This window comes from Chamaea fasciata, unplaced genomic scaffold (assembly GCF_029207755.1).
Source record: "Chamaea fasciata isolate MVZ Bird 193981 ecotype frontalis unplaced genomic scaffold, bChaFas1.0.hap1 SCAF_1, whole genome shotgun sequence".
Taxonomy (NCBI): domain Eukaryota; kingdom Metazoa; phylum Chordata; class Aves; order Passeriformes; family Sylviidae; genus Chamaea; species Chamaea fasciata.
In genome coordinates, this window is record NW_027094086.1 from 16,428,887 (window position 1) to 16,453,775 (window position 24,889).

At 33.8% G+C, this 24,889-nt stretch overlaps 1 protein-coding gene across 3 annotated transcripts in view; it reads left to right on the forward strand.

The window, feature by feature from the left end:
• Positions 1 to 24,889, forward strand: part of CSMD3 (CUB and Sushi multiple domains 3) — a 593,609-nt gene that overhangs the window by 270,625 nt on the left and 298,095 nt on the right. For all 3 annotated transcript variants that reach the window (XM_066177261.1, XM_066177253.1, XM_066177270.1), the window contains 2 exons: positions 17,821 to 17,924; positions 23,872 to 23,984. In XM_066177261.1, coding sequence (XP_066033358.1) covers positions 17,821 to 17,924; positions 23,872 to 23,984 — 217 coding nt within the window. The remainder of the gene's footprint in view (positions 1 to 17,820; positions 17,925 to 23,871; positions 23,985 to 24,889) is intronic.

The window sequence follows — 24,889 nt, forward strand, 5'->3', positions numbered from 1 at the left end:
ATTCATCAGAGGACTCAATGAAAACCTGATTATTTTCAAAATTTCAAAAACCATTTAGCTACACTGGTGTATTTAATTTTTCAAAGTCCTATGTGGAAGCCATCCTTATGTACTGCTTTGGTAGGAGAAAAAATGGTACTTATAAAACTGATTAGAAATTGATAATGAAAATTATAAAAGTGTTTGAGGGGTAGGTTGTTTGTTTGTTTGTTTGATCCTTGTTCCAAGGACTGCTAATCAAATTATCCAAGTTATAGGTCATAAAAAAAGTCTTGAGTCCTTGAAAAATGATTCAGTCTCTGTTCCACAAATGGGAAAAAAAGTTCAAAAATATTATTTAAGATCAATTTCTCATCCCAAAGAATTTTCATCTTTTTATTTCATTAATTTAAAACTAATTGTGAGCAAGATTAAATATGTATACACATCTAGAATTTCTGAAAGTTTTGTGAAATGTGCCAGCTGAGAGAATTTAGTACCATACTATTTGAGGAAATAAAACACTTTGCTACTATACTTTGAACAAGTTCTCTAAATGGCCTGAAAATCTCCAGTGAGAAGTTGAATGAATTTAAGACGCATAAGGCCGTATTTTGCATTAAATGGTTTCCTCTCTTAAATGCACCATGGGCATGTCTACATAATAAAAAAAAAGGCAAAGATTTTAGATGTCCTACCATTGGTAGAAGCAAACCCTTGAGCTCACCAACTGGTATGTATTTACTGGCAAGTCACAGGTGACTACAGGTTTAAGATATTAATGACTTGGAGATTGTTCAGGATTAAACTCCGCTGGTGGTATTCATGTCTTAATTGTGCATTCCTCCTCCCTCCCTGCCAATTCACAAGATGGTGACACAGCTTCTAAACCTCGGAACTTCATTTTACCAAAATGTTTTTATGGGAATATTCAAAAACATTATTCCTGAGTATTATTTTCCTTACAAATTTCCAGTTTCTGCATTTTAAGAACTGCAGAAAATTAACTGAACAAATGCTTTGTCTCTGGTTGTCAGTGTGGTTGACAGAGTTACAGGATGATTGAGGTTGGAACAAACCTCCAGAAATTCTGTAGTTGAACTCCACTGTTCAAGCAGAGCCACCTTGAGGCAGCTGCCTCGAGGCAGATATTCGAGACAGTCTTGAATATCTCGGAAGATGGTGACTCCAGAACCTCTCTGGGCAATGAGAGCTAGTTTTCACTCACCCCCTGTCCTAGGGTGATGTTGTGAGGTTTATATCCCCAACTGTCTGTTGGGTCTCTGTTGGATATTGCCCTGTGTGCCTTTGGTGTTGGATCTGGGAGCAGGGGGAAGGGAGAGGCGCGGTTTGTTTTCAGAAACTTTTCTCCGCCGGCTGACCTTGAGAGTCGGATTCAGCAACACATGGAGAGGGATGGAGAGATTTTTTTTTTCTTCAGTAGTTAGTTAGCTAGTTAGGAAGTAGCTAGCAGAGGAGGAGAAGCTTCACTTTTTTTTCCCCCCTCTCCTCCTGTTTTTTTTTTTTTCTTTTTTTTTTCCTTTCGTTTTTTTCCCCGTCTTTTTTTTTTCTTCTTTACTTGGAACTGGTTAAATCTCTCTGGACTGAGGATCCAGGGGAGCGCCGTGGGGGCTCGCACCTGGAACCCACCAAGATCCATCCTGTGCAGCATTTCCCAGCGCCAGAGGGACTGAGACAGAGCAACCACCTCCAGGAAGGACTTCTTTTCCAAATCTGTCATCTCTCCAGAGCGGCACAAAGTTTTTGTCATTGGGTATTGTCCAATTTATTGTGCTGGCGAGTGCTTTGCCTGTTTAATAAACAGGGTTCTTTCCACTTCTCTCTGAGAAGTTTTTTTATTCCCAAACTGGTTGGGGGAGGGGAGGGAGGGCCCTTTAGGAGGTTTCCTCCCAGAAAATCTGCCTTAAACCTTTAAGAGCCCCACAGGGAGAAACTGTTTCCTGATGTTCAGAAAGAACCTCCTGTGGTTTAGTCTGTGCCCATTGCCTCCAATTCTGTTGCTGGGCACTACTGGAAAGAGTTTGTTTTCATTTTCTTTACATCCTTGCATCAGGAGTTTATAGACATTGAGATTCAGTGATCCTCTTCTTCTTTAGGGTAAGCAAGCCCAGCTGTCTCAACCTTACACGAAAGAAGTTCCAATCCCTTAATCTTCTTAGTGCTTCTTCTCTGCACTCTCTCCAGTAGCTGCCTGTTTCCTGGTACTGGGCAGGTGCAATGGTTTTTCTTTCTCTCAAAACACTTGAAAGAACAAGGTATTCCATATATAAAAATTCCAATTCTAATGAAAACAAAGTTGACCTTCTCTTTAGTCAGAGATCATGCCTGCTATAGTTCAAATAGAATGTGCTGAACTGTTATTCTACACTGATTTTTTTTTCCTGAAACTGTAAATACTGCAAAATAGCATATGACCATATGAAAACTGTCCTAGTACCTAAATGATAACAATATATTAGAATACACACAGTTTTAATATTTGGGGATGAATCAGAACTCATAGGTTTAACCTCTGCTGGTTCAGTAAAATATTTCAGTATATGCATGCTTCAGTTTGATTTGATTAGTACCTGCATTTTGGTTTTATTTACAAAGCTATGTTTCAGTAGCAGGGAGGGCTGTAGGGGCACCTTTGTGATAACTTTTTTGAGTATGTGAAAACCATATTTATAGGCAAAAAAAGCTGTACAACAGCATCTGAAGGAGATGAATGAAAATACCCAAGAAAAATAACCCCACAGACACTTCTGGCAGAGCAGAAGGAGTGGAAGATGGTGCTCCATGTGCTGGAGCAGGGATTCCCCTGGAGTCTCTGGAGAGTGCCATTGATGCAAGTTGTCCCTCACAACTCATAGATGTCTATGGTGAAGCAGGGACTTGACAGCCAGCCAGTTAAATTACTGCACCCTGCATATTTATCTGTCTTCTTAAATATTTAAATACTCTGAAGATATGGTGTGAAAACAATAATTAGGAATTCCAGGTCACTTTTTAAAAATTAAATATGAACCTTTATATAAGGCCATGACCAGGAATACCTGTTTGTTGGTGGTATAGTAATATTACACCAGTTATAAGAATGCAAAGAAGTAATGTCAGGTTAAGCAAGTAATTTTATTTCAAAGTATAAGTTGGACACTGTTTCTGAACTTCTGTAATATACCACTGAAATTACTATACTCTGAGTTAGATTCATCATGGACAGATTGTAGTGCTAGGAACTATATTATAATAGCTTTAGCATTACCCAGAAAATGCTGTTCTTTGCATGGTATTGGTTGGAATAATTATAACTCTTTGATATTGCAATGAAAGGCAGATACACAGGAATTACATAGTTTTTAATCTAAGGAATAGGTAAAAGGTTTACAATGTTATATGAAACAAATTTCAGATATGTTTATAGTTTTCAGAAAAGCACTGAGTAGAAGAACATTAACTTGTTGAGGTTAAAAGAAAATCGGATCTTTTTACAAGTTAGATCAACTTCTCTTGATGATATATTGAGGAACTTGCACGTATAAAGTCTTTGCTTATATAATCAGTGGTTTAATATGTTTGGTTTTGATTCATGCTAACATTGCCTTACTGTTCTGAACACAATACCGGTGGCCTTATATGACTGCTAGAAGACATAATAATTGGGAGAAATAATGGGCAAAACAAGTATTAAACTGTGTCATGAAGTAGAATGATAGTGGAGAATTTGTATCATAATTGTAGTGAAGGGTCCAGGGGTGGATTTTTTGTAATTTGTCCTTCTGTTCTGTGTTGTGATAATGTCATTTTTGGATTTGATGTAAGAAACTTTTTTTCTTCTATTTAGTTTAGTTGGGGGTTTTCTGTTACTCTGAGTGAAGGTTGTATGTTGAATGTGGATTTTAATGATGGTTTGTGCCTTGAAGTCAAAAGCCTCATTGATATATAAAGGGTGTCTTTTTTTTTTTTTTTCATTGACTACGATAAATAATGTGATGGTATTCATAATAACATGACAATATTTGCAATATTCTACACCGCAGCTGTGACAACCACTATGACTTAGTGATCCTTGTACTTCAGAGCTGCTACTTGTTGCATCATCTGCAATAAAACATCTCAGAAACTGAGAGTCTTTTAAGGGAGGCTCAATAGACGTAAGACCCTAAAAGGCTCTTTAACGCTAGTGTAAATGACTTTATCCTGGACTGAATCTAGCTAATTTTCTCCCTAACTGATTTCAGAAATAAGTTCGATAACAACACCCTATAGATGAAAGAAATGGTTTCCCAGTCAATTATCTGCCTCCTTAGCTTTGTACTGCATTGTAGTTAGTCTCTTGCCTCATGCAGTTAATCAGATATACTTTTCATTCCCAAGCCTTGTTGACAGTGGACTAGGGCCATAACTAAAACCCTCAAACATAGCCAGAGATGACAGTGAGTTTACTACTGAAAAGTAGAATAAAAATTGTTTGTGAAAGGAAAGTCATGTGTATGGAGTCAAAAATAAAGTCATTGATAAAGTTGCACTGGCACATCTGATGTTACCAGTGAGATCCCCATATTTTCATTGTTCTTGTCCATATTTTTGCATTCTTATTCTTATATCAGAATCCTGTTCTCTGCAGCTGATCTGTTTAAGGGGAAATAACTAACTTTTTCAATATTTAATATTATGATTAGAATAATTATAATCTATGATGTACAAAGCTCTGAATAGTGGTTCAGTGGAAAAAGAAATGTGGTCAATTGATACATAACCTTGAAACAGTGAAGTATCAATGGCTGCCTGTATGGTATCACATCAACATATTCTTTAAACCTTCTTGATGGCTTGTACCTTGCTTTGTTGCCCTCTTAGGAGGGGTCATTGAAATTCTCTGTGAGGATCAGTACCTGCATATATAAGGCTTCTCCAACAGTGTATGATGGAGGAATTTCATGGATGGTTTTTCCATTTCTGGGTTGTCTTAACATGGTTTCTATATAATGTTTTATATACACCAATGAAGTGATCGTTGCCACTTTTATCCACAGTTATTCTGGAATCAACAAAAGCTTTGTTGATCAAAAATAACAAAGCTATAAGTTACAGGGATCTACCCGAAAGAACATTCAAGAAAATCATACCTTTATGTGGAACTCTGAAGAAGCAACAAAATTTAAACTACTTTTCCTCAACTGTGATGCACATATTATTAATCCTTGGGTCCCTTGAAAAAGTTCTTTTGAATATCTGAAGAGAAATGGGAACACAAATTTCCAGCTAGACTCCATTTCATTACATCTCTCACATCTAGTAAGGGTAATGATACTTGAATATATTGTGGGATATTGCATAAACTCATCACTTAGGTTCTGGACCATACTATGTATTGCCAGTAATTTATTCTGACATTAAGTAATGGGATAATTTTATGTTTACATTTTAAGTGGTGAATCTCTGTATTTTCAAGATTTAATTTCCATCTCCTTCCCACTGCATTTTTTGTACTTCTTTTCTCTTAAAAAATTTAAACTTATTTTCCTTTCATTGTTTTATACAAAAACCAAAAAACCAAAACAAAACCAAAAAAAAAAAACCAACCCAAAAAACCCGAAACAAAGGTCTATGAAATGATGAATTTTAAATTTAATGCCAGGCTAAAATACCAGTGAAATCTGAATTAGGGCTAAAGTTAACCAGAGTTCAAGTCTTATGAATTATACTTGCTGATTTTTTCTAATCAATGGTGACAGAAACACTGTGGAAAATGTCAGTGCTAGAATGACAGACTTTCTGACAGATTTCAACCACATTCACACCACATATCATTCATCACCAAGCATCAAGAAGAAAAAAAAGCAAAAGGGTTTCTGTAAAAAAAAAAAAAATCAAACTGGTTTTTGTCAGAATTATAAGAAAAAATTAAATATGTGAGCTAGAGCTATATGCTAAATTTAGATGAATCAGAAAACTAGGTCGTGGTCCTGTTAATTTTATATGACAGAATTTAAAACCAAGAAATTTTACTTGTATTTTATCTTTTGTTTGTCACAACCATATGCTAAATTTTATCTTTAGTGTATTTCAATCATAAAAGTCTCCTTACTGCTTGCATAAATACATTATTTAAAATGTGTTCTTTAGAATATAGGTTTTTGAGATTTTGACAGTGTTCACATTCTTATCCTTTTATCTCTTGAATTTTGAAATAATTTTGAAATCAAGAATGAAATGCTTGAGAGCTGGGAGAAAGCTGAGTTTTGCTTTTGGCTTTATGTGTTTTTTTAATTTTTTTTTTTTTTTTTGCTAAGGTTTTTTAGTTTTAGGAGCATTTTTTTTCATTTGGTTTGTTGGGTTTTTATGTGGATGTAAATTTTCTGTTAGGAAATCTGTAATCTTAATTTTGTTGAAATGGCAGAGCTTACTGAAAATTTATGATGTTTCCAATTACTTAGTCCTTTACTTTCTAAGAAACTGTTGAAATAATTATAAGTATCTGGGAAACTCCTCACATGACATTTTCTGGAAGTCTGGAGAATTATCCTGGGAGTAACTTGCAACTATTACTGAAATAATATTAAATATGGTTGTCATTTAATCACTTTGTATTAAAATAGTCTTTGTTTTTTATATGATTTTACATTCAATTCATCTCTGCCTCCTTCATGTCATTAAGTTGCTGTTTTCTTCCTGAAAAAAAAAAAAAAATCTTTCAATTTCTGAGGTTTTTTGCTTTTAGGCTGAGCCAAAACCAAGCAAAACAATATTCAGCAAATTGCTGAGTATTTACATTTCATTTTCCACAGCTGTGTTATTTTGTTAACCATGTCAAAACTGCAATGGAACATTTCCTAAGCTTGCTGTTGAGCCTAAACCCAGTTGCCATCCATATTTAATCAGGTTAACAGTATAAATCCCAAGCAGGCAGGGTGCTTCAGTATGAATTCAAAGACTCATTTCATGAAGTTTCTTTTGGTGAGGCATGTTGGAACAAACCATACTGGACCTCTTTTTGCAAGCAAATGCCTTAAACTTTGCTTTTTCTGAGTCTTGTATGAAGCTGTATTGTTACAGCTACAGGGTGCTACAGTCAGTGAAATGGTTAAAAAAGTATGAGCATACTTAAGCTCACTCTAAACTATATATTTTACCCATATTTGTGTTCTTCATCCATGCAGATTTGAAAGGCTGCTCTTGTATTTATCAATAGTAGATAATGAAGTTTTGTATAATATGAAACTAGAAAATGTCAGTATATTTTGATTCTATTCAGAACACAATAAATTTCTTTGTAGTGTTGGCTACACTACTCTTCCATATTGTTCATGTACATTTTGATCCAGTTAAAATATCTGAGTCACATACATACTACATTTAAAAAAGATCTTAGAAATATATGTGGACAGAGGGGAGATTCTCTCAGCAGACTAAGAGCATAGTAGGGAATCCAGCTATTCCTATGACAGGAAGTTAACAGGTTTGGCTGTGAGGGAAAAGACTCAAATGTTGAATGAGAGAATTAGGAGTCAGGAGGTATGTGCAGTTGTAGAGGGATATGACTTGTTATTCCATCCTGAAATTTTGCTATAGGTCTTCATTATGAAAGGAGGACAGGTTCATTATCTTAATTTTTTGTAAATTTTTTTCCTCCCATGTCTGTGACTATAAGAGTGATGTTTCACACTGAAAATATGAATGACCCATAGGGGATGGGTGAGATTGTGCTTATTGCAATAGTTACAACAAAAGCAATTATTTCTCTTTGAGCCATTAGCAATATTGAATTCTAGCTGTTGCCTGTATTTGCTATACCTGGAGCTATTAACTCCACCTTTCAATAGAACTTTATGTAAAATTAAATGTCAAATTTGAATTTTAGTTCTGTTTGATTTCCTATAAGTTCCTAAATTGGGTCTTAGTTATGCCTCCCACCAATTCTGAATGCAAACATTTTTCTTACTTTTACTTATCATGAATATCCACACCAAGCTAGAACTTTTAAAAAGATATATCTATATGAATAAGAAACTTTGATAGCGAATTTCCAATGCTTGCACTGTGAGCATTTGAGATGTTTCAGTCTTTTTTGTTTGATGAATTTTTGGCACAGAGACTTGTCGCTTTTCTCCATGGTTGAGTTCACTTGGTTGCACTTGTAAGTGATCTTTAGAGAAAATTGTTCTGCTCAATATATACCTTTTTTGTGATATTAGACTGGGAAATAGAGCTGATAGTAGTTTGTTTGTTTGTTTCTCTGTTTTCTGTAATGGGACTCCTTCAAAGACTTGAGGTAGCATTCTATCTTGGCAGCTTGTCCTCCTCAACAGGACAGAGGCAGAAAATACGAAGAAAAAGCTCACAGATGAGGGAGGATAAGGACACGGATATCACTCACAAGTTACTCTCATATGCAAAACAGACTCAACTTGGAGAAATTAATACAATTAACTGCCAATTAGATCAGAATAGAATAGTTAAAGTAAGAACAAATCTAGACCAGCACCTTACCCTGCAGTACCTCTGATCCCAAAATCTTACCTTGTAAACCCAATACACATTCAGAGTGCAAACTGAAGGTTTGCACTAGGACTTAAGTCACAGTATGATTCCCATGTTTCCATCTCTTTTGGGATGTATAGCTGCCCATCAGGTTAGGCTGACATCAGTTAGTGACCTCTCTGCTGTCTTTTGGAACAGATGGCTTACCCTCTGGGGGATTAAAAATGGCAGTTTCTTATGCTGGGTGCAAGGATATCCTGTCTGAGTAACTACTGAAAGAAAGAATCAAAGCAGGGGCAAGTTAATTTGAAGTCCTCAGTCCCCTCCTATGATCATTTTGCTGTTTGAGAACTGTTTTTTCCTTTTTGTTAACTCTGACACTGAGCTTAGTTTTGTGAGAGAAACATGAGAGTGATTTTTTCATTGTGGTTTTATAAATTAGTTGGGTTTTTGTCCTGCCCAGAGACATGATTTTGCACTTCCCTTTGTTGAACTTTGTGGTGTTCTTAATGGTCAATTTCCCCCAGCCTGTTTACGTCCCTCTTCATGGCACACGACCCTCTGGCCTATTAACCACTAATCCCTTCTCGCTGTTGTGGCAAGACTGCTGAGAGTACAGTCTTCCCCATCATCCAGATAACCTATAAAGATGTAAAGGAAGACTTGTCCCAGTATTGACCCCTGAGATACAGCATAAGTTACTGGCCCCTAACCAGACTTTGTGTGACTAATAACCATCCTCTCAGCCTAGACTTTCATCCTGTTTTCAATCCACCTGGCTGTCTGCTGAGCCCACACATCAACGACTTGTCTGTTAATATCTTGACAGTGCCAAAGGCCTACCTGAAGCTCAGGTAGACAATATCCACTGCTTTTCTCTTGGCCACTATGAGAGAAATTTAATTATAGGAGTCTATTGAAGTTTGTCAAGCATGATTTCCCCTTGGTAAAGCCATGCTGAATACTTCTGATGATTTTCTTGTCCTTAATTTTCCAGGATTAGCTGCTCCATCGCAGCAGTAATATAAAATAAAATTATACCTAGTATAAATAATTTTAATAAAGTGATAGTTAAGTCTTATAATAAATGATTAATTCAATATATTTTCCTTCTGAAACTATTATTCTATAATCAAATGCATGATAACACAATTATTTTGATGGAGAGACCTGTGATTCTATGGAAAATTATGGCGATAAAGCAAATCAATCAGACAGCAGCATTTCCTTAGCTTGTACCATCAGATATAAATGCCCATCATTTACTTACTGGGAAGTATTCAGACATCCTCAGCACAAAAGCAATTAACCATCCTGAGGGTATATGAGGACACTCAAACTGGATGTGTTTTCTTCACCTTGCTTAATTTCACTACTACAAGTGACAAAGGCAACCAGACATCAGTAGGAGTCTCTAGGTAGCTTTTTTTCTTGCTAAACAGTGAAAAATGGAGAAAATAGGTATCTTGTGAATATTTTTCAGTGAATGAATTTCCTGCTGTTGGTAGTATGTTAGGATCATTCATACCATGGGTTTTTGCAAGATAATGTCTGCAGAAATAGATATTGGGTAGACCAATAACCAATAGCCTGGCACTAGAGAGGTGCCCAGAATGTTCAAGGTCTAACATTTCTTCTCCTGCTATCTTCTAGGTATAAATGCTATTCCTACACCATGTTAAAGTTAGTTACTAATGAGCTGTTTCCTTCAATTTCTAGGTCAAAATTTTTATCTTCTTTTGTAGCAGCCTAATAAAAATAAGTGAAATTAACTTAAGTACAACTACTAGTAATTTTTACAAGCAGAATGAGACAGCATTTTCAAATATTAAGATATTTAATGTGAGAAAAAAAAATCCAATCTGAAATAATTGCCTAGAGGTTAGTATTCTGTCTCCCAAGATAAAAGTTACCTAACAGTTTTTATTGTTTGGAACGTGGTAAACAGAAACTTCAGTAAAAGAAAATGTGTTTGCTTAATGATTTATTTGCACACATTCATTTCTCTTTGTGGAAATACTGAAAGTACTGTAGAATAATGTATTACTCTGTATAATCAATCTCAGAAACTCCTGTTGTAGATGCAAGTCAGCAAAGTATGTCATAATTCTTTGCAAACAGAAAACTGTAACATGAAAAAAAAAAATCTTTATGCTGTTAATTTAAGGCATTTGTTCTCAGGACAAGGTAGGACTATCCATTTGTTTTTAACTACTGTTCCTCCAAAGTAAAGGATTCTAAATGATATAATATGTAATATAATAAATTTATGTAATTTAAATACTTTTCAGTTGTCCTCAGCATAGACATCCACATATAAATGCCTAATCTCACTTTCTAGACAAGAGTAATAGGTAATTCTAAACTGTGGTTGATCTAGTTTGAATGATCTACATTTTGATGAAACAGATTGCACTCTAGGCAGGTCTTTTCACTTTTTTTGAAGAAGCCTACATCAAATATAGCTGTTTGCACTGTAGATGTCTACACTTAAATATGGTGAATCCTATTTCCAAGAAGGGGACACAATAATAAAGTGATTTCCAACTGAAGAGAATTTATCCCCTGTAATAATAATGAGCATTTATCTTATAGCTTTGATTGCTCTAATATTCTGTGAATGTCCAAGTTTTCTTCTGCCTTTTTCCCCTCTTCACTTTTCTCATCCTGTCCGATACTCAAAGATTTAGTTAAATTTGAAAGGACAGACATGGTCTGTGATTTAGGCTGTTTCGTTTTGTATTATGTTTCGTTCATATAATATGTAACTGCAAAAGAACCAATTAAACTATTGTTATATTACACAACAGTTCTTAAATATGTTACATTCTTGGAAGGATATTTTAATTCATATTTATTCCTTCATATTAATAATATACAGCTCATTTAAGCTGTATCTTAGCTTGATACTTAACTATCTAGTAAGGAGAAAAGATTCATTACACCTTGAAAAACGTCATTATTTTACTGGTACAATGTCCCATTTTATGGAGTGAAAATGTTACTATGCATCTGAAAATATTTATAGAGTTTCATTTGCATTGGAAGACTCAGGATAACAGATGCACATATAGAAGTATGTGCAACTTTGTATCTTTACTCTTCCCCTTCAGAAGCAGTTCTGAGGAACATATACTTGCCTCTGTTATGCACCATTCTGCTTTGTATGTTTTAAAATTTTTAAAAGTTGAATACTTCACCTGGAACACTTCTTTCCCTGAAAAATCTTCAGGGAGCTAATTTCATCAGGAACTAGATACACATATTGAAAAACTTTCTCGAAAATCTGCTGTCTGGAGCACATCCTTCTGAGCATGCTCAGTCTGAAAAGCTGTAGGAAGTTCTCGAGGTAGTCATTAACTATTCAATAAAACCTTTTCCCATTTTACTTCTGAGCTGGTGTTTTGCTCAAGGAGTGGGTTAGAAAGGCTATCTTCCAAGGCACAGAAAGGAGGTACACCTACTGAAATTTTTCAGAAATTAGATCTCTGCTCCCAATGATTCCTTTGAAGAAGTTTTTATAAAATAATTGGAGACCAAAATACATAATTATAACTTTCAGAAAATTATTTTTCCAATAGGACTTTTTTTTTTTTTTTTCCCTGTAGAGACTGGATAATACTTATCAGTGTTACTGCCTCTTATTTTTGTCTGGGTTTATAACTTCAATTTAAATCAGACATTCAAACTTGTTCTTTGCTTTTGGGTTTATAAGTGAACAGAATAGGCCAGGATGTAGAGAGACTGTTGCCTTCTGTTCAGCTACTTTGTTTTTTTGGGTTTTTTTGTTGGTTTTTTTTTTTTTTTTTTTTTAGGGAATAAAGAGTGCACAGGTCAGCATATTTTATTTTGAATAATTTGGGGTTTATATAGTGTGTATATGGAGGAAGAGAAAATGCAAGATTCCTTTTTCCTCATAGTACTGTATATGGATATATTTAATAAGATCCTCTAGAACAAAATTCAAGATATTATTAGCTATATCAGACCAATTGTAGCTGTCTGATACCTGCTGGATTTATCACAAATGCTACTATGAAGGCACAAAACTTTTAGGGACTACTGAATATCTCTTTCTAAAAAATAAAATATAGTAATTAGTGTATTGCCTAATTTAAGATATTCTTCTAAATTCTGAAGCCATACAGATACATATCTGATATAGTTAGTTGACTCATTATGTGTGAAATGATAGCTCAAGTCTGGTGGCAAACTAAGATGGAATCTTAGAAATTTTCTTCTTCTGACTTCCAAAACAAACTTTGGGTAGTATAATCCTTTTATCAAGAAACTTATAGATCAGGCATATCATTGATGAAATATTTTAGTTTGTAATATTGTTCCCTGATGTTATACCTTGTTATTTGAAAATATTTTTGGTCCCTCATTTTTTCTATTCAGCTTTGAAAAAGACTGTGGAACAATAAATGCAGAAATATATTACACCATGATCAATGTTTGTATACATCAATAAACTACATCATGGATCTTACTTTGTTTATATCAATCCTTTAATGTTTCTCTGGGAGACTGGAAAAATAGACTTTACTGTAATGTATAGATCAAGAAAAGTACTTAGCCCTGCACTTCTGATTGCTATGCATCCACTAACCAGATCAATAGCACATTTCAGTAATGCTAGTCTGATTTAAAAATATGTAGAATATAGCAATAAATCATCACAGTTTTCCCTGAAGTGTTTATTCTTATAAACAACAGACTAAAAAGTAGAATTACTCTAAGGCTATACTCTAATATTAAACTGATTCTAGGATGCCACCCAATTTTGGTTTGCCATTTATGGATTTTTTAGAAAAATGAATAAAGACACTGTTAGATAACTGGTAAAAGCAGAATGTTTTGAAAATTCATTAAAAAGTTTTAAATTATTTACTCATCTTACCCAAATTTCAATATTTTTTTGAAAGATTCCATCACAATCAACTTTAAATGCTGATATCATCAAAAAACTTTTTCAGTATTCTAAAGGGAATAGTCAATATAATAAGCATTGCAATTCTGACTGACTTTGAGTGTGATCAAACTAAAGCTAACATTGTAAAACAAGGACTCTGAAAACATATCCTTAAGACTACTTATTTTCTTGCTTGTTGGCATATTTGGAGGGATTTGAAGTACATTTTGTATTGTACATTGTGTGTGTACTTTGAATGTCAAAGGACGAATTTCCAAGAAGTATATGTTTGTTTTTTTTTTTTTTTTTTTTACAGTAGGAATATGTAAAGGCTTATAGAGTACATGTGTAGTAATTTAATTTCCTGTTCAGTATTGACAGCTCTGCTGTTTCTACACATTACTTTTGTTCAATTTGTTCAAATTCCCTTAAAACTAAATGTCTTCAATAAAAGCTGACAAGCGCATTAGTTGAATGAAAGGCAAGTTTACTTTACCAATTCCAAAGTTTGTGCTGTAAATTATATAGGGTTATGTTAAATCTAAGTTTGGAATGGGTTGTGTATTAACTGCTACATACAGCTCGTTTACCTTTTAATAACCTGGACTTATGGAATACTTCATTGATACTATAAAATGTTTGGAGTAGCCATCAGCAACTGGATTTAACCCTCTTCCAGCAGGGGTATGCATGGTAAACAAAATTATTTACTATCTCAAGGAATCATATTTTCTTTTTTACTATATATAAAATGTGCTTCTATTTGGTGACTGCTGTTTCTGATTTTGATTTTTAGCGCCAATTTTGCACAAAGATGAAGCATTGTCTAATTTTCAGTTGAATCAGAAACTTCTAAGAAGAAATCCTCATAACAGACTCACAAGAATAAGATTATCAAATGTTAATATTTCAAATCACTTATAGCCAGTTCCTAAAACATATTTTTTTTAAAATATATTCTAACATTTTTGAAGTTATTAATGACATAGTTGCTTCTTATGTTCTTAAAAATGTGACTGTTCCACAGAACATGATACAAGAAAAATGGAGACTAATCTATGCTCATGTGACTTTATAAAACTACAGATTTTTCAGTTTTTTATGTCATACCTATCCCACTATCACTGTTTTAGGTGACTTACTAAGTGAGTGAGACAAAAATCTTGTAATTAAACATCCTTTTGTGACAAATATTGATGGAGAAAAAACAAATTATAAACTTTTTAAATGTACATCTCTTTTGATTAAAAATTTAAAAAAAAATCTCTGTCACAGAAAAGAATTTCAGATTGTAGAAAAGTAAGAGATTTTATCAGAGCAGCTGGATTACCACAGAATCATCAGTAATGGAGATTCACTAGAGACAAGTGGAAAGATTGAAGCTGAAGCCTAGTGCAAAGGTTGAAGCTGAAGCCTATGCTTTGAATAAAAAAAATCAATTTTGATTATTTTTTCATGTTCCACAATTTTCCTTAATGAGACAGATATTTTTCAGGGAGTCCTCTTACCTTTTTATTTCTGAACATTGTAAAAAAAAGAATGACAAAGATCTTTCTTTTCTGCAGTGAAATAAAGAGAACTGTTTTTTTTGTCATTCCTAATTAAAAAAAGCCCCATACTTTGAAACTTCTATTTTTCTTAACCTCTATCTTCTCCTCTGATGAAATACACATCAGATGAGATGATGTCAATTTTGCTAAAGAAAATCTGGTTTAGCTTTTTGACATAACTTGTGAAGACAAGTTATTCAATTACAAAGAGAAAGAAGCCTTGTGTCAATTTTGTGGTACTAAACTAATATAAAATATCTAGAAAGGTATTATTTTAAAAAGAATACCATTGCACTTACCAAAAAAAAAATCTGATTATGAGATTAGATTTCTTCATTTGTTTAATGGTAAACAGGATTAAGATTTCTGATCATGAATTAGTTATACAATTTTTATAGTATCATCCTTTTGTTGTTTTTATGTGTATAGTATTGATAAAATCTTGCATGGTGCCAGAATGGAACAAGCTACGTGAAGATTTATCAAGTCTGAGAGTTGGCCTGCAACTTCTCAGAGTGGCTTAATAATAGCGAGACAACTTCTCTGGACATTCTTTGTAAAACAAAAGATTTTAATAGTGACAAAAAATAATAAACATCATAAAACAAAGAAATATAAGTCGAACACAGTGTAGAGAGCACTCTGGCGCTGATTAGGCAGTTCAAAAAAGCAATTGAGCTCCTTCATTTACTCCTTTTTAGTTCCCGATTGTCTAGGTGGGCTACTTGGCACCTCGTCCAATGAAATTGGCAAAAAACTTTGAGGTATGCTTCTAAAGCCCGATCAGTGCTCTTGTGCTGTCACTGAGCCAATTACAATGAGCAGGCTATGGAAAATTCTAGTTTAACTTCCTTACATGTTCCAAGGTAAGCTGAAACTTTCCCTTATATAGAAACACCTGCTCAGTTGTGGAAATGCATTCCAACATAGTATTGATGGTTTTGCTGCAATATTATTTCAAATGTTTTTTACTGTTAATAAGTGAAATATACTTTCAAGTTGAATTCAACATTAACATTATTTGCCCATGTTTTATTATGGAATCTTCTGATGTAACTGCACATCTAGTTGCACAGAATTTAAAAGTGGACCAAAAATAACAGCTCTTTTGTTTGGTTGATTTGGGAGTTTTTATTTTTGGTTGGTTTCTTTTTTAAGTACTGAGTGAAATATGTGTCAGCCTTAATGTAATGATGGATTTCAGTTTAAATTCTTCTCTCTAGTGTTACAAATTTTGTGTCTAGAACAGCAAAAAATATCCAGAACATTTTTTTAAAACTAAAAGATTAGGAAGATTTATGTGTCGTTTTCTCCTCTTTACTCAATTAGAGCATATCAGGTGCTTTCCTACACAATTTTCCATATCCTCTCCATCTGTGTCCTCTTAACTCTCTGTGCTTGACTGCAGTCCCTGAGGTATGGCACGTATACATGTGCACACACATGTTCATGTATGTGAATGTGCCAAACTGGCTGTTCTTCAGAGTACTTATATTGCCGCTTACACCTGTACAGGGAAGTGTTTCTGCTACTTTTGGAAGAAATTGCAATGCTTGGAACATAAGGCAGTTTTTCAATTTGCCTGTACTGGCTTTTGCTCATAGAAACATGACCTTCAATTACCAGAACCCCAGTGTAACAAAGGAATATGAGCTCTCAAGGACATGATAAAAATCTATCAGAATGGCATCCACATCTTTAAACACAAATGCTCTCAGTTCTCAATTATGACTGTAATAAAACATGATTAATTACAGTATTAAAATTCCTACATATAAGTATTCCATCATTTTTATCCGTATGAAATCTTGAGGAGCTAAAGACAGTTAGCATGATTAATACATGAGTGGAAACAATGTGCTTTTTCTTTTCTTTTCTTTTCTTTTCTTTCCTTTCTCTTTCCCTTCTCTTTTCTTTCTCTTTTCTTTTCTTTTCTTTTCTTTTCTTTTCTTTTCTTTTCTTTTCTTTTCTTTTCTTTTCTTTTCTTTTCTTTTCTTTTCTTTTCTTTTCTTTTCTTTTCTTTTCTTTTCTTTTCTTTTCTTTTCTTTTCTTTTCTTTTCTTTTCTCTTTTTTTCTTTTTCCTTTTCCCTTCCCTTCCCTTCCCTTCCCTTCCCTTCCCTTCCCTTCCCTTCCCTTCCCTTCCCTTCCCTTCCCTTCCCTTCCCTTCCCTTCCCTTCCCTTCCCTTCCCTTCCCTTCCCTTCCCTTCCCTTCCCTTCCCTTCCCTTCCCTTCCCTTCCCTTCCCTTCCCTTCCCTTCCCTTCCCTTCCCTTCCTTATTTTCTTAAAATGGAGCTGAATTTTTTATGCTTCAGCAGAAACATGCATATGGCAATTTAATTTACAAGATATTAAAAATAGCCATGATTCTGATAGTTGTATTTTACTCAACTTCATGAATTAAGAAAATTACTTTTACCTTTGATGCCTCTCTATCCTACTTGAGCCAGAATATAGACATCCAGAGTAAATTATATTCTTCACCTTCACTGCATTTACTCAGTGATGTACAATTATTTAGTTGGTATTTGAAGACAGTGGTATTGCACAAAATGCAATTAGTTATCTTTTCCTTTGAATATATATTAATAAAATGTAATGTGATTTCCCACAACTGTAATAATCATGTAACAACTAAATAAATAAGTGAAATCATAGTGCTTTGAGGAAGTCAGCAGAGTGGTGTTACTTAAAAGATATTGTAATTCACATTTCATGAACCAAAACCATGGGGTTGATTGCACTAATTTGTTGTGAAATATGCTAAACTTACGTGCAATTTTTAATTGGACGATTGTTTTTATTTACACTGCTGAAAATCTTAATTTACAGACTCATCTCTCAAGTGCATTTATTTATTTCTAAAATATATTTACTTATTTTATTTTGTAGGTTATTCAGATAAATTTTGAAGAATTTGATCTAGAGATTGGCTATGACACACTGACAATTGGCGATGGAGGAGAAGTGGGTGATCCTAAAACTGTACTTCAAGTGTAAGTCTTTTGCATTTACAGTTTGTGTACATTGAAGAATGTCATTAATGTGTTTTGATGAGACTAAATAATTATGAGATTCAGCTAAATCTGAACAGAAACTAACTGAGCTTCTAAAATTACTAAAGGTGACAGTTTAAATATATTGCTATATGTTTACTGTTCTGAAGTCAGAAAGAGATTATCTAGACAACACAAAAAGAAAAAGATGAGCTCAAATCAAAGTTTGAAACGCATGGTGTGGACAGTTATGTAATTTATGGTGTAGACACTCGTGTAAGATTTGTAAATTTTAGGAACGATTGTGCTCTCTTTATGTGTTCTCAAGCTAAAAGTGGATAAGAATATAATTGAAAATAGATATATGGACAATTTGCAGACAAATTTTACAGTCTCCTAGGAAGGTTAGCATGACAAAATGTACTATAGCATCTTGACCTTAATTTGCTTATTGACTGTCATAGATTACTCAGAAGAGCTAGTTAACATAGAGAAGAATATTACAACAAAGAAAGGCTGAATAGAGTGTTACCTAAACCACATGCAGAACAGCACTGAATATTGAATAGATTTTTTATCATTCACGGACATTTTTCTAGAATGTGTGAGCCCAGATATATAGATATATAATATTTTTAACAGTCATTGATTAACTTCAAAATCCTTATTTCTCAAATACTTAGCTTGTGGCAATAACACTAACAATTGTCTCAAGAAGACAAATTCATAATTTTATTTTTTTGTAGAATTTTCAAGAGAGTTTTATAAGTCAGTGATTCTGTTTGTTCCACAGTTACTTGAAAATATGCAGAAGACTGTAATTAGGCCTTGTAATTCATCATTTTATGTAACTCTGGTTCAATTCTGAATAAATCAGTATCATGCAGGAGAAATTAATGTCTTTTAAAGTACATTGCATTTACTTTTTCAAATCGGAGTCAAATTTATTAAAAAAAAAAAAGTGATCTAATGCTTAAACCCATAATTTGCCTGTAAGGGATTATCTGCTATTTAGAAAATATTTTTAAAAGGAAAAATAATATTTGGCATTTAATTTTAAATAAACTGACCTTTCAGCAAATACCTGATGTTATAATTGTTTAAATGAGTTAATAATTGAAACACAGATAAGAATGTGATACAAGTATAGTACAAAATATATTTAATCATAAAACAATAACAAAATTAGGATTCTTTAGAATGATATTCCCTGCAGTATATTTATTGGAAATGTATTAAAACAATTTTACATATTGTTGTTTTACATTATCCACCATAAGAATGATATCAAGAATTAGTTTTGGTTTTGTACACTAAACCCAAGGTTTGCCTCTTTTTCTGTCCTAATTTTACCTCACTAATATTAGCAATTGCAAAACTTCTAAAGGAACATATTTTTTTTTTTCCTAAGATATACAGACTTTTCAAAAGAATTCCGCTTTAGATTTATCCTCCAGAGGATAGATTATCTGACCTTCTATTTTTAATTGGTTTTGCAATCATTCTATCCTTTCTGTTTTGTTCTATTTTGTTTAATATCTTTTTCAATGGTCTGGACAAGGGGGTTGAGGGCAACCTCAGTTGGACAGGAGTGTCGATCTGCTGGAGGGTAAACACAGAGCTGAAGCTCACGGGTGTGTAGTTCCCTGGATCTTCTGGGAGCCAAATCTCAGGAGTGATGTTTTCCTCCTTCCTGTAACCACGAGACTGCCATGACTTTTCTAGTGATGAAGAGTTTCCTGGCAGCAACATCAGCTAGTTTCCTCATGGTCCTGGGATGCATGTCATCAGGCCTCATAGACTTGTGACTTTTCAGTTTCATCAAGTGGTCTTGAACCTGCTCTTTGCTTACAGTGTGAGTGACCTCTCTCCTCAAAATCCCATGTAGAGGATCGAGGACTTGAGAGAAATGGGAAGACCGACATCCAGTGAAGACTGAGGCAAAGAAGTCACTGAAGTAACCTCAGCCTTCTCCATATCTGGTGTCACAAGTTCTCCCCTTGCTTCTCGGGAGCAAGCACTCTCTGGATTTCTTTTTTTCTGACTAAAGTCAGAAGGATTGGACATTGTTCCAATGCCAAGAACTGGAAGAGACTGTCCAGGGTGGTGTTGGAGTCAGCATCCCCGGAGGTGTTCAGATGTGTAGATGTCATGTTTAAGGACATGGTTTAGTGGTGGACCCAGCAGTGTTGGTTTAACAGTTGTGCTTGATGATCTTTAGGTCTTTTCCAGCCTAAATGTCTGCTTCTAGGATTATTATCCATGAAAAGACCAGCATTTGGCCAGGTATTTATGGTGCAATTGCTTTGGGATAATGCAGGGATTAGTAGATTCTAGATGAGTTAATTGCTACCACTAATAAATTTGAGACATGTGGAAGAACTGTAATTTCTACTTTTTAAGCAGTACTAATCATACAAAAAATATTGCTGATAATGCTAGAATTCAGTTTCAGCTATTAAATTCATAAACTATATGGAATATTCTCTCATGTGGAAAGAACCTTTATTAAGTGCCAATTCATATGTTCCTATTAAAGTTTAATTAAATTATTGATACTGAATTACAGTAATGCATTAAGGCAAAGTGCAATAATATTTTAAATTTTGAGTAATATGGTGGAATAGTCTGCCCAGATTGTATTTCATTGAAGATGTTAGCATTTCATGAAAGTATTTCTGACGTACCTTAGGTTGGGGAGAAATGATGGAATTACACTATTAAACTTGTCACAAATATAAAAAATCCCGAGTCTTTTTTAAATTAAAAGTGTTAATTAGAATTGTAAAGTGTTAACATACAATAAAAGAATATGTTCTCTAAATAACTAGGTAAATAATTTTAAAGAATTATTACTATGAAGACCCTGGAAAAGCAAAAAAATCCCCATTAATTTATGGAGGGTTAATATGAAATAGCATTATACAATAAGCCACGAGTATATTATTTTGTTTAACAGTGTAATCATTATTCTGTGTTCAGGAGTATCAATGGTGAATTTATTAGGATTAAAATGCATAAAAAATTACATGGAAGATGGAAGATAATTGAGTATTGTGAAAACCATGTAAATCTTTTCTCTTGTGAGCCATGCAGACCGTATCTGAGATATGATGCATAGCAAATAAATCAGCTGTTGTATCATTTAGTGTTTGGATTTTAAATTTTAAAATAATTATTTTTCCCTTGGAAAATTGCTGAAGAACGTTGGTTTAAATATGTCTGGTTTACATGTTAATAATGTGAAAACATTTATCTTCCAATTTGTCAGAGTTAATCAGGAAACCTACCCAAGTGTTTAATATGCTAGTTTTGCTGGGCACTTCTTGATAGGAAGGTTCAGAAGAAAAACTGAAGTTAAGTGGTATTTCAATAGAATTGTACTTCCTAAATGGATAATTTCAGTCCTGATTATCTCTATTTTGCTGATGTTAATCACAGAAGTAGCTAAACTCCAAAGCCTTTTCAGTACCTGCCATTAGGTTTCCCTGGGTGCCTGTAATTCTGAGCCTGTATATCCATGCACCCAGCAACGTGACAGTCTGCTCCAGCCTGGTGAGCCTGGCACCCTAGTGAACTTAAACCTGATTGTTATAATATTTTTAGTCTGTTTGAAAAGATGACTAATATGAAACCGTTCTTAGTGCTTTCCTATGGAACCAAAATGCAAGGTGAAATAGTGTTAAGTGTTATTACCAAGGGATAAAGGGGAAGAAGGGGGAAAAAATGATGGGTTCTCCTCCATATATCAGTCACAGCACTTTTTCAGGATATTTGGAAGTTTGTTTCCAGCAGCTTGGTCTAACAATTGCTGCAGGTAACTTTTAATGCAGTATCCATCTAGGCACTGGTTCCTGTAACATGCCTCTTGAAAATCCAGCATACAAATCATGAAATGCATCTGTCCAATTTTATATTACAGGTTGTCTTCAGCAAATGGAGGGTGTTACAATCTTTTGAATATCCTCAAACCTAGTCTCCAGTGTACTCTCTCAGGGGGAGAATATATGTAACTAGTGTGTGGGAGGAGTAGTTCTGGAGTCATAGAGGAAGAAGTGGAAAACACCCTGCTGAGTGTTGTAACTGTTAAGCTGTTTAATAAAAAGGGAGACATCATAATCACATACTTCCATTTCTACTGCTGTCAGTGTTCACTATTCAGCTCTTAAAAGGGAACATGTACTTCCAGGAGAGGAATCTAGGTACTGAATCCAGGGTAGAGGAAACTACATAAACCTCCAGAAGGACAGAAAGAATAATTCTCAACTGCAGACTTTCTTTATTTTCTTAAATAGCTTCCTTCATATAATAATGTTTTTTCTGGATCTTATTGCTCTGTGGCCCATTCCTAAATGTCTTACAGGGATCCCTAAGGACGTTAAAAATAGAGCAACAAGTGATTTTTGTGTTCTCTTGATTTTTTTAAAATTTATTTTCAATTTTTTTTTTCCTCCAGTACTATTTAATTGGAAAATATTTCTTGTTAAAACTATGGATGAATAAATTTATTTATACTTAATTTCAGAAAATGGAAATGCTGAACATTTTTATGGATTTTTTATCATAGAAATTATTCGGTCTGACACAACAGATTAATATTGTCAGTGCCCTTAATGTTCAAACTACATACTGTCAGTCACCAGTGACAATTACAAAACTCTGTTAGCCATTACATCAGTGTTGTTTCTCAGAAACATCCTGTTAATCTACTAATTTGGCAAAGACTGAACTCACTGAAGACACTTTCCCTTAGTGCAGGAATGAGCAGTTAATATGTTATTTTGGCCAGGCATTTACTTCTTCAGTTCTGGCAAGAGTCTTTCTAGTAGCTCCATCTGTGAACACAGATGTGGGAAACAGACATGTTTTTTCCCACAGCAGACTATTTAATACAGAAGGAAGCTAAAAAAGACCAGAAGGAAGAACTAAAATTAACTGTAAAATACATTTAGTCCATTTTAAGTTTCAGCCAGTTTTAAAGAATGGCTATAACTTCAAAAAATGAACAGTTTCTACTGTTATACAGTATTGTGCTTGTGATCCACTTTACAAGAATGAAAAATATTTGGAAACTTTTCAGTATTTCATTTTAGATAATAAACTATATCAAATTTGAGACAAAATTTTGAGCAGAAAATGCAATATAACATAAAACTGCAGCTTTCACAACATATCCTTATTGCTATCACACTGTTCTTTCAGTTAATAGAATTAACATTTAGAACTTGCAAATTTTTGCAAACAATATTAATATTTTTTTTAAAAAAAGGAGAAAAAGGAAAATCAAATTTAGTTCTTTCTATGGATCAGTACTCTATAACAATAGACGGTTTTAAAGTTGTGCATTTGCTAGTTTTGGTTATGAAGGAATAGACAACAGCTGAGTCTTGTCAGGCTGTTCTTCCTTTGTTGTAGAAGATGTGATGAGAGAAGGTGAGAGAGTGCAGGGAACACACAGACCTTCATAATAATGTTGCTACTTAAAAATAACAGCTTTCTTTTAAATATTCAAGGCATGTATTTCAAAGTGGGTAATTGCATACCAGAAAAATCAAAGAATCACTGTAATGCCTTATTATGGGCTTTTAGTGCCATTAATATGCCCTCATGTACCTGAATAATGGACACTGGATTGTCAGATAAGGATTAAGGAAGTTGCATGTCTTTCTGGAGCAGCAACTGAAGGTGAGATGAAATATTTCAGTACAACATAAGCAGTAGTTGCATGTGTTTATAGGCTACTATCAAATTTCCAGTCACTGGAAATGTGAGAGTTGTCTTGTCTGGCCAGCCAGTAAATAACTAATTTAGTGTGAGCTGAATGCAATGCATTTGAAAGCAAACAGTAAAAAAATGCTTGATAATTATTTAGATTTCTTACAAAAAGAAAAAGAAATCTTCTTACTTCATGTGTAATGGCTTTACAGAAATTTTCTTCTATCAACAGGTTAACTGGGAGCTTTGTACCAGACTTAATTGTGAGCATGAGCAATCAGATGTGGTTGCACCTTCAAACGGATGAAAGTGTGGGCTCAATTGGTTTCAAGGTTAACTACAAAGGTAATGATACATCACTGGAAGCAAATCTAATGGTCTACCAAAAATTAGGCCAATATTATAAAATGTTTTTCTTTTATATTAGTGGATGCATTCTATTTCCAAAATGTCAGTTAAAAAAAAAAAATAGGAAAATATAAGCTGAACTGTAAAAAAAAAAAAAATTCTGTTTAAGGTCTTATGTTACACGAAACTGCATGTTTTGTTTGATGTGTTATTACAGCAATTGAGTTTAGGCATATAGCTTTACTCTTATTTTCTGTTATTTGATATTGACAACTACTAAAATGAAATAATTCTGTGGTTATTTAAAGATGAATGAGTAAAAAAAATTAATACTTCCTACATTCTTTTGAAAGTTAATGCTTATCATAACATTAAAAAAAAAAGAAAAACACTGCTAGTGAACAACTTGAATTACTGCTAAGTTTTGAGCCAAGACAAAGAAAAACCTAATAATGTTCTTTATGGTCTTAAAGTTCATAATGCACTATATAAACCACCTGTTGCTATTTGGTACTTCCAGAAGAACAGCCAATTTTTATAGACCATGGACAAAAAAAGTTAATGTACAATATATATATACCTATATATGCATTTCTGTATCATTACAGAATTTGTTATATTTGTTATTTTTCCATTACTTTTAACATAGATGTCTTTCTCACAAAAACTTTTTTGATTGCATGGTTTCTGTCTAGCATCAAAACCAGATAATAGAAAGTATGATTGTTCATCAGAAAATGAGAGGAGAGGCAAAAGTTAAAGCCAGAGACTGTGTGTATTAGAAATGGAGCTCATGTTGCTGAGAATTAGCGGATGGAGTGAATAAGCATATTGCAAATAAACCTGCTCAGTATGACTTGCTGGGTTTTTTTCTGTCCATAACTTTCTGTAGTGTAAAGTAA